This window comes from Syngnathoides biaculeatus, chromosome 12 (genome assembly GCF_019802595.1).
Source record: "Syngnathoides biaculeatus isolate LvHL_M chromosome 12, ASM1980259v1, whole genome shotgun sequence".
In the NCBI taxonomy this organism is placed as follows: domain Eukaryota; kingdom Metazoa; phylum Chordata; class Actinopteri; order Syngnathiformes; family Syngnathidae; genus Syngnathoides; species Syngnathoides biaculeatus.
In genome coordinates, this window is record NC_084651.1 from 6998858 (window position 1) to 7011645 (window position 12788).

The following is a 12788-nucleotide window of genomic DNA, read 5'->3' on the forward strand; positions in this document are numbered from 1 at the left end:
AAGCTTCATTTGTGCGTGACGTCGCTGCTCGTTTGATGTGGAGGCGAACGCTTACGAGGAGATGAAAGCCGCCTTTCGTGTCCTCTCTAAACAAAAAAGGCTTCTGTCAGGGCTGAGAGAAAAACAGTCTAGCTCCTTTCAGCTGTCAGACGGCTTTCCGTTGCCTCCGAGACCCACCAAACATCCACAGCGAGACCGCTAAAATCGAGTTAATCCTTTCGCGTGATGGTGCAATGCGTGACTCGGAGAAATAAAGCTGATGTGTTTTGGCATCTAATAAAAGATAAAAATCACCCTGAGGTAGTTTTTTTTTTTTTTTTGCGCTACTTCCCTTTCAGGTTCTCCTTGGAGGTGGGGGGGGGCGCTAGTCTTGTCACCGTGGAGAATCTTTGCCGCGAAAAGTCCCATCCACCGTGGACCCAAGTCAGTATATGTCACATCACAAGATCTCCAGCGAGAGAGGCGCGCTCCCCCTAATTTAGATCCTCCTCACCCCCTCGAGGGCTCCACAAGTCCTAAATCCAAAACATATGAGAGCCCGTGTAGTTCTAAAGGTCAGATCGCGAGAAAACGAGAGACGGCCCTCCAGCGCGGGCATCACGTCCAACGTTCTCAGATAGGGTGTTGGGGGAAAAAAAGCACAATTTTTTTTTTTTTCTTTTGTCACTCTCTGGATTATCTTCCTTAATTTTTGATCCAGGCTTGTCTTTTAATGCCGAGTGCTTGCTTTCGAAGTGGATCAGAGCTCAACATATATTTGGAGTAGGAGCGGTGGCATTGTCTCTGCGATGCAGCCTTCCTTCAGCTGGCCTTCTTTCTGCTTCCTCCCCTCAGGAATGTTTGAATCCGTGCTGCAATGCCACCACGTGCACGCTGAAAGGCGACGCCGTCTGCGCCCACGGGCAGTGCTGCGAAGACTGCCAGGTAACGTTCAGGCTTCAAACTCACGAGCACAGCATCGACAAAGCGGGTGCACACGTGATGATTTTTATTTATTTATTTATAATTTGAGGGTTTATCTTCAGAAAGTAAATTTCTAGACATCAAATGTAAGTGCATAACTGTAATAAATCAGCAATCAGGACATTTTATTCATTGTACATTTTTATGTATGAAATGTTTCATTTTTAAATTCCTCCACTGCAGTGATAGGCAGAACAACTACATTTGTGTCCACTACATGGCAAAAGGTCCACTTATCATGTGCCAACGTTGCCATTCATACAAAAGAATAGTTTGACTCCGTCATAATTGAGGATATTGTATTGTATTGTAGTTCACAGATTTACATATTCACAGATTTTTTTTTTTTTTTTGGCCTACTCTGTATTTGCTATTTTTGTGGTGATTGCAAAGCAATAAAAATGTTGGTTTGACACCATCTCCTGGCATCTTAGTGCCAAGGAACTGTGTTGGAATGAACAAGTGGGCTTCATTTGTACCAAAGTAGTGCTTTGCTGCCATTGTTTGACATCTTTTGGGCGGTGGGATGTTTGCTATTTGTGGCAGGACTCTGTCCTAATCATCTATCTGCAGTATACATAAGAGAATATCCATCTATCCATTTTCTTAGCCGCTTATCCTCACAAGGGTCGCAGGAGTGCTGGAACCTGTCCCAGCTGTCAATGGGGAGGAGGCGGGGTACAACCTGAACTGGTTGCCAGCCAAATGCAGGGCACATCGAGACAAACAGCCACACTCACAATCACACCTAGGGGCAATTTAGAGTGTCCAATTAATGTCGCATGTTTTTGAGATGTGGAAGGAAAGCGGAGTGCCCGGAGAAAACCCACGCAGGCACAGGGAGAACATGCAAACTCCACACAGGCGGGGCCGGGGTCGAACCTGGGACCTCAGAACTATGAGGCCAACCCTTTACCAGCTGAGGTCACCGTGCCGCCACACAACAGTTTACATTTTTCTAATGTAAAATGTCTTCTTTGGTTGTTTTCAGGTGGGGGAAGCACTCGTCTAATTCATTTCCGAATCTTTTTTTTTAATCATAGTGTGGCACATATGGGAAACAGTGCAAAGGTCAATTTCAACTTTGACCGAAGGACGAGCCGAAGCCGTCCCAAATCTCAGGTCCAAAACGCTGTTTTTGTTTTTTTTTTTTCTTCTAGCTCAAACCAGCAGGCACCATGTGTCGCGCATCTGGCAACTCCTGCGACCTGCCCGAGTTCTGCACCGGCGCCAACCCTCACTGCCCGGCCAACGTTTATCTCCACGACGGCCACGCCTGCCACGTCGTGGAGGGCTACTGCTACAACGGCATCTGTCAGACGCACGAGCAGCAGTGCATCACCCTGTGGGGTCCAGGTCGCATTTGTTTTTCTACTTCGGACTTTGAACGCTGCTCTTTATGTCAGTTATGTCTGAAACCGTGCCGTCTTGTGTGCAGGAGCCAAACCAGCCCCGGGGATCTGCTTTGAGCGAGTCAACTCCGCTGGGGATCCTTACGGGAACTGTGGGAAGGATTCCAAAGGTTCCTTTGCCAAATGCGATGCAAGGTGGGGGCACTGCAGCCGCACAGGTGGGGTTAGATCAGGGCTGGGGGCGCACTATCTTTGTGCTCAAGGGCCGCATTGATTTTGAAAACAGACGGGCTTTTGTCTTGATGTTGCTGGCAAAAGTGGAGGACCCCAGCACAGCAGAAGAGCAGGGAGGCAACGCAGTAATTTTCCAAAAACAACAATAAGCGGGGGAAAAAAGCACATGGAAAAATCCAAATAGTGAATAAACAAAGCTCCAGGGGAACGAAGTACAGTGGACCCCCATTGATCGTAGGCCATGGGGATCGGACCAGACCATGAATGCAAAATATTCAAGGGTAATTGGACCCCCGTTGTAAAAAAAAAAAAAAAAAAAAAAAATCTACACCATAAAGCACTGCATCTCAACAGTTTGTGATGGACAGGATGTGTTTCCCTCCATCCACGTCTAAGTACTAGTTTTGTTTTTCTCTTATGCGTTTGCTGTGTGGAGGGATGCAAAGTGCGGTAAAATCCAGTGCCAGGGCGGCGCCAACCGGCCGGTGATCGGCACCAACGCCGTTTCCATCGAAACCAACATCCCGCTCCAGGAGGGGGGTCGCATCCTATGCCGGGGGACGCATGTTTACCTGGGAGACGACATGCCAGATCCGGGTCTTGTTCTGGCCGGCACCAAATGTGGAGACGGGAGGGTGAGCTAGTATTTGAAGTATTTTTTTTATTCAATAATTGTTCAGTGAATCCCTGATTATGCATTCCAAAAGCACCCGAAAGAGTTGAAAACCCTTCCCAAAGACTTTAAATGCAAACCTTACTTAGCGAAAATGAAGACTCAAAGTGTGCTTGCCTCAAGTTGTTTGTCACTCGCAGTTAAAGTTTAATCTAGAACTGAAACAAAATTGAATAAAACTTTGTGTATTGATTCACTAAAATGTTCAACCAAGCCATGTAATTTGTTTTATGCAAGTCCGCCATCTTAATACTAACATTAGGCGAAGTACCATAGGCGGGCTAATGGAAATGAGTATCAATGTTATGGTACTTGTAAAACTTCAAACGGCTGCTACAATAAGACCCGAGAAGCAGCGACACGTAAAACAGCATAGCTCAATTTCCCCCAGGCGCACGTGAACCATAACCGCACTTTAACAGGCGTTCGCTGTAGTCACTGAACCACAAGCGAAATGCTTTAATCTGCGCTTCCCCCGCTCGACAGGTGTGTCTGAATCGCCAGTGCCAGAACGTCAGCGTCTTCGGCGTGCACGAGTGCTCGGGAAAGTGCAACGGACGTGGGGTGAGTGCAACTCAATATTTGGGGCCGCAGCCCGTTTAATCGCTGCCGTTACCGGGCTAATTAATACCAGATTGAGACAACTTCATACCCTTTCTTTTTTTTTCATCTTTTTCAAGGTTGAACGGGTTCAGGGAATCAAATCACGATGAAGGTTGTCAGAGGAAAAGCGATTTTTATGAAGGCTGTGCAACTTTTTCACATTTTTCAATTTGCTGTGTTAACAGTGAAGTGTTTCTTCTTTTGAAACATTTCCAAAAGTGAAGAAGCAATCTGTGAAGTTGCGACCAACTATTTATTGTATTATTAAAAACAATTCAAAGTTTCGTTGGACAGGACATTCCGACGCACATTTACTAAAAGAGAACTCACGCGAGGAGCTGCTGTACACGCTCATGATGAACTGTCACTCATGATGAGATGTCCCTTAAAGGCAATACAAAAACACTACACTCCATAAAATATAAGCTTTAAAAAAGCAGTTTCTTAACATGATCTTATTGTTTTCATGCAATGCAGTGCTATTTTTTTGGTAAGTGATTAATAAAATGGATGGATGGGTTAAAAAAAAATGTAGTGATGTTTTTGTAAGCCAGGTTGCCACTGCGTGTTTTTGACCTGGTCATGTGTCACATTCTTGTTAGCATTCGGCGCTGGTCGTCAAGACGTAAAGCTGCCGCTCATCAAACCTCCCTCGTTGTGCATTTTAACCTTATTTAAGACGGAGCAACATCCAGCATCCATCCACCGCGCAGCTGCACAACTCCCCGCTCCTCCTCCAACATTACGATGACAACTCACTCGGGAATCCTCTTGGAACTGTGGGAAGCCCCCTCTTGGTTACAAGGGCTGCACTCCCTTTTGCACATGTTTTTTTTATTATGTGATATACATGCCTATTTTTTCGCTCCAAGCTAATTTTTTTTTCATATTTTTGGGAGCTACACAAAATTAACTGTCATACAACTTTTTGGCATCCTAAAGTTGGCTTGTACCAACTGTATGGAAGCCTAAAAAGGGAAATTGAGGCGTTAATGTTGGCATAGTTTGATCGTCGCCTCAAATATGAACATTCATACTTGCATACACTTGTGTGCGGTTGTGGTAGGGAGCAAGAACAAATTCCCGCTTTTAACAAAATCGTAGCCTTTGGAAAACTAAGTTAGCATTAGCATTGTAAACAAGCTGCAGTTAGCCACAGCTACTTCATGGGTAGCAGCAAGTATTTGTAATGGAGTATCAATTTAACGCTAATTGTTATCAGGCTGGTGTTTTATCCATCCATCCATTTTCTTAGCCACTTATCCTCACAAGGGTCGCAGGAGTGCTGGAGCCTATCCCAGCTGTCAACGGGGAGGAGGCAGGGTACACCCTGAACCTGGTTGTCAGCCAATCGCAGGGCACATAGAGACAAACAGCCGCACTCACAATCATACCTAGGCTCAATTTAGAGTCTCCAATTATTGCTGCATGTTTTTTGGATGTGGGAGGAAACCGGAGTGCCCGGAGAAAACCCACGTAGGCACGGGGAGAACATGCAAACTCCACACAGGGATGGCTGGGATTAAACCCAGGTCCTCAGAACTGTGAGGCCAACGCTTTCCAGGAGCGTCACTGTGCCGCCCTGGTGTTTTATATTATAATCAATTAAAAATCAAAAAGAGGTAATAAACTTTTTGCTAATTCTGCGTTGTGTCCCTGTGTGTTTGTGTTTGCCAGCATTATGCCCATTTTTAAAAAAACATTTTACAGAGGTGGGTATTTTGCAATAGTTTCAGCAAAGTTCCTGAAGCCTAAGATAATGGGTCAGCGCGAGGTTGATGCCTTGTTCAGTGATGCTTTCCATCTCTGGTTGTCCCCCCCAGGGGAGGATGGCTTCTTGCAAATCACAATAGAGGCACAAAACGGGCCCAGAGAGGGCTTATATTGACTCCACCCACCCCCACAGATCATTTTACCGATGTACCGTACTACTGTCAGGTCATTTTGACAGTTTCACCAAATATGACAAAAAATGGTTTTGAAATGCAAACCCTTTACATGGTTTTAAGTTTGAATATGTATAGTGCAGATTTAGTAGAAAGTATTTCTGCGAATGTCTCTTTATACAATCAATTTTCACCATTCATTGTTATGTCTACCGGTGCAGGTGTGCAACAACAACAAGAACTGCCACTGCGAAGCGCACTGGGCACCCCCATTCTGCGAAGGGGCCGGCTTCGGAGGAAGCATCGACAGCGGACCCACAAGATTGGCAGGTAGCTCGGCCGCAGCTGTTCAGTTTTCCATCTTTTTCCTCGCTGAATCCGCTCTGAATTTTCCTGGAATAGCGCAACTCCCAGTTGGCCTCGGCCGTGAATTACACCGCGCGGTCGTTCCAAAGAATATGACTCACAACGAAAAGACGCCCCGCTTTTAACACTCTGTGCGCATGTCTTGTCGTCGTCGTCGTGTGGCCGTAGATGTGTGCGCGTTAATGTGCGTGTTGTCGTATGTGGCGTCAGCCGACGGCGTCCTGCTCACCGTGGCCGTCCTGGTGGCCGCGAGCGGCCTGCTGCTGGCCAGCGGCCTCGTCTTCCTCAAGAGGAAGACGCTGCTGCGACTGGTCTTCACCCACAGGAAGAGCACCTTGGAGAAGCTCAGGTGGGCCCATCAAAACACAGCAGGCAAAGTCGCCCGTTCGTGGTATCTGTCGTACACGCCAATGTGATGATGAATACATAAGTGTAAATATATCTATCGTTAAATTAATAGAATACAGTAAGTCACAAAAAAGTTTTGTTTCTTCAATTTCTTGTCCATTTTAATGTCTGGTACCATTGAAGTTTTAGTAAATTACCTGAAGCGTATAATAAACATAAAATATAGCAGATTCTGGAATAATGCTTTATTTCCTAGTTACAAATGCAGCACTCGTCTTCCTGCATAGTATTGTAGTTTTTGTTTAAAGAATACTTCACGATAATTAGATTAAAAGTTCTTATTGAATACATTTATTGGATATATTTAGTTCATTTGATAAGTAATTTCAATATTGATCAGACTAAAGGGTTTCACACATCTTATTTTTCATTCATAGCATTTCAATAAAAACAAGATAAAATAAAAATGCATGTTTAACAATAATAAAATACACAATCTTAGCACGTGTGCTAATTTGAAAAACATTTTAATTAATTACACTTCACAAATCATTGAAGTTCTGATAAATCTATTTACTTTGTTTTACTACATTTACCATAATTTGCACCCTACAGAGCGCGCCTGGTTATAAGCCTCACTCAGTACATTTGTAAAGGAAATACCATTTGGTGCATACGTACGCCGCAGCTGTGTAAAAGCCGCAAGTGCCCCCATTGAAACACGAGATATTTACAAAGGAAAAACGGTACACAGAGAGTTAGAGCTAGTGCCGCTGCGGTAACAGGGCCGGTTAAAAAAGAAAAAAAAACATACTGGTAAAAATCACTGAGACACGGCAGTAACACGCTAGCGCAGCGCGAACAGGGCTGGACCCGTAAAAGTCACTTCCTTGGCACATATATTCCACCGGTCTCACACTTACTTTATCCACTAGAGTGCCCCCGTGGGGCCATTAGAAAATAATGCACAAATTAGCCGCATCACCGCATAAACTTAAAACTTACGAAATTACTGTACTTTTAGTAGTTTCTGAACAAGTTAATATTTCTTTCAAGACTGAAATCCATTTTGCAGTTGTTAAGGAGTCCTAAAGCTAAAAAAAAAAAAAACACACACACAATTATAAACTACTGTCGCCTTGATTGTAAAAATGCAGATTTTCCTCAAGAGAGTTGCATTGGTAACACATAATATAAATTATGCTGGTCAAATTTTTCTGACCATTTCCTGCAATTACAGAGCCATCGAGGCCAAGAGGCCCACCAGCCCGTCCAGAACGCAGTCCATGTGCAGACCATTACCGCAACGCAAACCTCCTCCCAAAGCCTCCGGAGCCAGCATTTACAAGGTGAGTCTTTCTCGTCCGATCCGATTGGGATCGTGCACTTCGTTGACAAGCTGACGTGGAAGCGTATTATTGATTCTGCCTCCCTCGTTGACAAGCTGACGTGGAAGCGTATTATTGATTCTGCCTCCCCTTAAGAAAAAATAATAATCATAATAATGAAGTTGACAGACACACATTCCGTTAAGCTTCTTTAATTGTGAGCCAGTAGAGGCGATGGATGCTGAAAACACGTTGTGATAACGTGACGCACAATTTGTTCTGGACGGCTCTGGGATGTGTCAGCTCATCAGTTCATTGGCGTGTTCTGGAACCCAGCAGCAACTTTTTCAAACGTCATATTTAATGTTGTAAACTTTTATGACACGCAGCTCGTTGTGTGTACTCAACTTCATGATGTCATCTCAGATCATTTGACTTTTGAAGACAAGCTGGAACTAATAGCTCACTTTTTTAACAATAAATGCATCCAATTTCAGGCTATTTTTGTTTTCATCTCTGAGTAGCCATGGTGATGTATTGTAAGTTTTACACGAAAGCCCAAACAAAGATCAGACATTTTTAGCATTAGGCCTGCTAACTTTTGCAAATTATCAAAGTACCACAAAACACACACATTTTATCTTGACTGTGGCAAAAAAAAGTGAACCCTTGCTTTTTTTTAATTTGGCATTTGCAAAGTTACATATTTTACAAAATTGCACCTTTTTGGTGTCTCTGTCCCCATGTATAAAATAAAAGTAGTACTCGGGCGCTATTTTGCGGTGTCTTGTTGCCATGGAACAATGTTGACGTGAACCGAAGATCATCCACTGCTGTGAGTTCAAATATTAATGTTAACATGGAGGGCCGGCAGTGAAAGAGCTTGTTAGTCCGTCCATACCCATGTCTAATAAAAAAAAAGGTATCTCTAGGCAATAATGAACACTTTGGGCAATTACAGTACAAAGAACTCATCCATATCAGTCAATGTTGCATAAATGGAGATATGTTTTTGATGTGAGAATGGAATGATGGGAGGGGAAAAGGTCCAAATTATTTTAGGAGATTAAGATCATTTGTGGTGAGTGATTTAAACAAGCACGTGATGAGGGAGGAGAGAGGAAATAAATTGTTTGGTTTCCAAGAAAGGGAGAGAACAATGGAAGTGAAAATGGAATCTATGAAACTTGCGGTAGAGGGGGTTCCGGTGCTCATGATGTAGAGCAGGAGCCCAAGGACGGAGCCCTGCGGCACACCTATTGTAACTGGTGAGGGGTCAGGTCTGAAGGACTTCAGATGCCCACACTCTGGGCTCTGCTTCCACATGTACACGTAAACAGTGATTAATAGTTTGATTTAGATTTAAAGAAGTTTCCATCCTAAACACACCCAAAAGAAAAAGGATTCTTAGTTTCAAATGATGACGTGTCAATGTCAATCCCAAAACTGAAGTTCCGTCGCTCTGCCTAGCCGTCCCCCCTGAGTGCCGAGCCCCTGCTCCCGCCGCACAAGTTCCACTCGCACAGTTTGCGCCGCCTGCCGCTCTACCAGCCCCTGCACATCAGCCAGCCCATGCCGGCATCGCTCAGCGTGGGCCGGCCCACCCTCCCACCTGTGCCCGCCCGACACAGGCTGCCGCCATCCCAGCACCGCGACGGCCCTCCGTCGCCGCCCGGCGTGCCGCCTTTCCTCAGCCTGCCTCGCCAGCCCGCATCCTATCGACTGGGCCAGGTTTGTTTACAAGAACGCCGTAGTTTTGTTTGTTTTTTTACATTTTTTAAAATGTTTTTTATAGTATTATTAGTGTAATGCCCTCACATGTGAGAAAGAAGCAGCACAGTTGCTGTTTGAATACCTGGAAAACAGTAAAACGCATCAACTTGCCGACTTCGCATGCCACCCACCAGGCTCCGCCTCTTAATGGCAGACATGCATATGTAAATTTCTATACATTTTCCTGACTTTTTATATCCAAATGCATGTACGAATACTTTGACGATGTGTTTTAAGTGTGTTTTAACAAGTTTAAATGTGTTTAAAGCACGGAAGCGAGACGACTATACATTTTCTTTATTATTTGGTCTCTCTCTCTATGTCGTGGAATTTTATTTATTGTGATCTGGTCTGGAACATAATTCCCCTCCGAAAACCCGCGGCTGAAAACTTTATGGGTATTTTACACTGGAGGAACATTGAGTTATGATTTTCTGGAAGGCAACATTAAAATCTTGTCTTCGGTAGGGGCTGAAAGTGTTCCTTCTCTGAATTTATTTGCAATTGTTAAGGCCGTAGCTGCCAATTCAGCAGAGGATCCCTCGAGAAATATATTATTAGTGTCCGCGTTGCGGGAAGACAGGAAGCGCTCTCTTCATACTGCATTTGGGGATGCGTGAAATGTGAGGATGATGAACAAAACAGACCACAGAGACATCAAAGATTCAGCCATCCATCCATTTTCTTTGCCGCTTATCCTCACAAGGGTGGCGTGCAGCTGTCAACGGGCAGGAGGCGAGGTACACCCTGAACTGGTTGCCAGCCAAATCGCACGGCACATGGAGACAGACAACAGTCGCAGTCACAACCACACCTAGGGGCAATTTAGAGAGTCCAATGAATGTTGCATATTTTTGGGACGTGGGAGGAGACCCACGCAGGCACGGGGAGAACATGCAAACTCCGCACAGGCGGGTCCGGGATCGAACCCGGGACCTCAGAACTGTGAGGCCAATGCTTTCCAGCTGTACCACCGCACCGGCCTTTTTTTTTTTTTTAATCGTCATTTTTTTTTCCATTTTAGATCAGTACACCACAACAAATATTCACCCTCCTTGGACATGTGACCGAACACAATTTTCCATCATGCAGAGGATGTCCTGATATGAAATCTCTTAGGGGGAGGAAAAGACAGTTAAAAGCACAAAAGCTCGTTGGAAGCAGTAGTTCAAATGCTATTCTGTTTTTTGTTTTGTTTTGTTTTTGGGGGGGGCGCATGGGTACATTATTACACAACACTATTTTCCATCTACGTCCCTTTTAAGTTTTCTTTTGACCTTGACTCAACTTCTCCACTGCCGATTGGAGATGTGAACCAAGGAAATCAATCAAATTAAAGAATGCAGGAACTGAGAAAAACTGCAACTTCCTGCTGATAACCCCCCCACACCCCCAAAACCACCACCAGGTTTGCCGAATCAGCCATATCGGAAGCAGCAGAGAGAATAAATCGCCGTCGTCCGCTTCGGTCGTTGTCTCAGTCTAATTCACTTAGTGTGTCCGGTTTAGGAGTTTTGTAATGAGAACACGGCGACGATGTGAAGCCGACGCATCCGATGATGATTTCCCATGACGCGCCGCACCGAGGTGAGCCGACAAAATGCGCGTTTAAGCCATCTGAGAGGCGGCCGTCTGCCTCCTGAGAAAGAACGCGGCGTCAAAACAAGGCGCGGGGCCGCGCGTCGGTGGGATTCTAATCAAGCACGGAGACGACGCGTCACACATTCGATAACAGATTCAATAAAAAGGGCAGCGAGAGCGAGCCAAGCGGTAAACCTCAAAGGAAAATGCGCTTAGCCGCTCATTGGGAGACGTGACGCCGCCGCTGTCGCCGTTGATATTTTGGGTTCGGAAGGGGCTTCTTCGAAGGCCGGTCACGTCTTTGTGCGGAACGGGCGCTGCCGTGCCGGCACGTTCTGTTGGTATTACAGCACCCAGGTTCGATCCCGGCCCCCCCTGTGTGGAGTTTGCATGTTCTCCCCGTGCCTGCGTGGGTTTTCTCCGGGCACTCCGGTTTCTTCCCATATCCCAAAAACATGCGACATTAATTGGACACTCTAAATTGCCCCTAAGTGTGATTGTGAGTGCGATTGGTTGTCTGTCTCCATGTGCCCTGCGATTGGCTGGCAACCAGTTCAGGGTGTCCCCCGCATCCTGCCTGTTGACAGCTGGGATAGGCTCCAGCACTCCCCGCGACCCTCGTGAGGATAAGCGGCGAAGAAAGTGGATGGATGGATAAATAAATAAATAAATAAATAGCAATACCACTGTAATACTGTACTTCATAAAAATATAAAGTAATGACATGATCAAATATATATATATAATAAAATATAAAAACGATTAAACAGTATTTGCTCCATTATTTGCTTCAATTCAGTGGACATTGTGCTGCTCCCTCTGCCGGCTTTCTTAGGGCATGATTATTTGCTAGAAACGAAGGTTCATCTGTTTGAACATTAAATATCTCGTCTTGGTAGTATATACAATTAAATATTCTGTTTTCGTTAACCGCAACTTCATTGGAATGGACCTTGCCAACTGGCGATCTTAAGCTCCGCCCCCCTTAGCTAAATTTGCTATGTCCCACAAGCTTCCAAAATGGCGACTGAACTGTACTGGTTTGAAGTGGATTCTCTATCGCGTGTTCCAGATAATCTTGCAGTATGGTTTTTGCAAGAGAGAGTTCTCCAGAGAGGTCTCAACTATTTCACGCAAGGATATGTACACGGAATTAAGATTAAGATCCACATTTAGTTGTACATGCGCGCTTCCGCGAGCCTTAATCCATCATAGACACTTTGTCAACTGTGTTTTAGGCTTTGGAAAACGAATCAACCAGGCCCCTCGTAACCTAGCCGGATATGTTTCATCAGAATTGTACGTTCCCCAAACGCATCTGAGTACCACTTTCTTCGTAACATGAACTTTTCCAAGCGCACGCTACTGACAACCAGCATTGCTTGTGTGAGAATGTGCCGAGAGGGGCGTGTCAAGCCAGGGGTTAAGACAATGCGGCTCTCTGATTGGCTATTATTGTACGAGTGATTGACGGGTCGGAAAGGTCCGTCGGGCTTGTCCCCCTGATATTCCTTCACTTTAATTGTTGAAAATCATCATTGACGTTGCAGGCAGGCGGTCTGGTCTCGAGGGACGCGCTCGGTCAGCGTGGCCTCGCTCTCATTTCTGGCTGCTAAATCACATCGGGATGACGATTCTTGATTGGCTTTTGTTTTTCGGGATGTGTATTCGTCCTGACAGC

General features: G+C 45.2%; 1 protein-coding gene across 2 annotated transcripts in view; it reads left to right on the plus strand.

The window, feature by feature from the left end:
* The window catches only part of adam12b (ADAM metallopeptidase domain 12b), a 63422-nt gene that overhangs the window by 47569 nt on the left and 3065 nt on the right, over positions 1-12788 (plus strand). For both annotated transcript variants that reach the window (XM_061837287.1, XM_061837286.1), the window contains exons 13-21: positions 835-924; positions 2124-2319; positions 2402-2510; positions 2986-3184; positions 3709-3786; positions 5933-6041; positions 6288-6426; positions 7666-7774; positions 9224-9484. In XM_061837287.1, the coding sequence (XP_061693271.1) occupies positions 835-924; positions 2124-2319; positions 2402-2510; positions 2986-3184; positions 3709-3786; positions 5933-6041; positions 6288-6426; positions 7666-7774; positions 9224-9484 (1290 nt within the window). The remainder of the gene's footprint in view (positions 1-834; positions 925-2123; positions 2320-2401; positions 2511-2985; positions 3185-3708; positions 3787-5932; positions 6042-6287; positions 6427-7665; positions 7775-9223; positions 9485-12788) is intronic.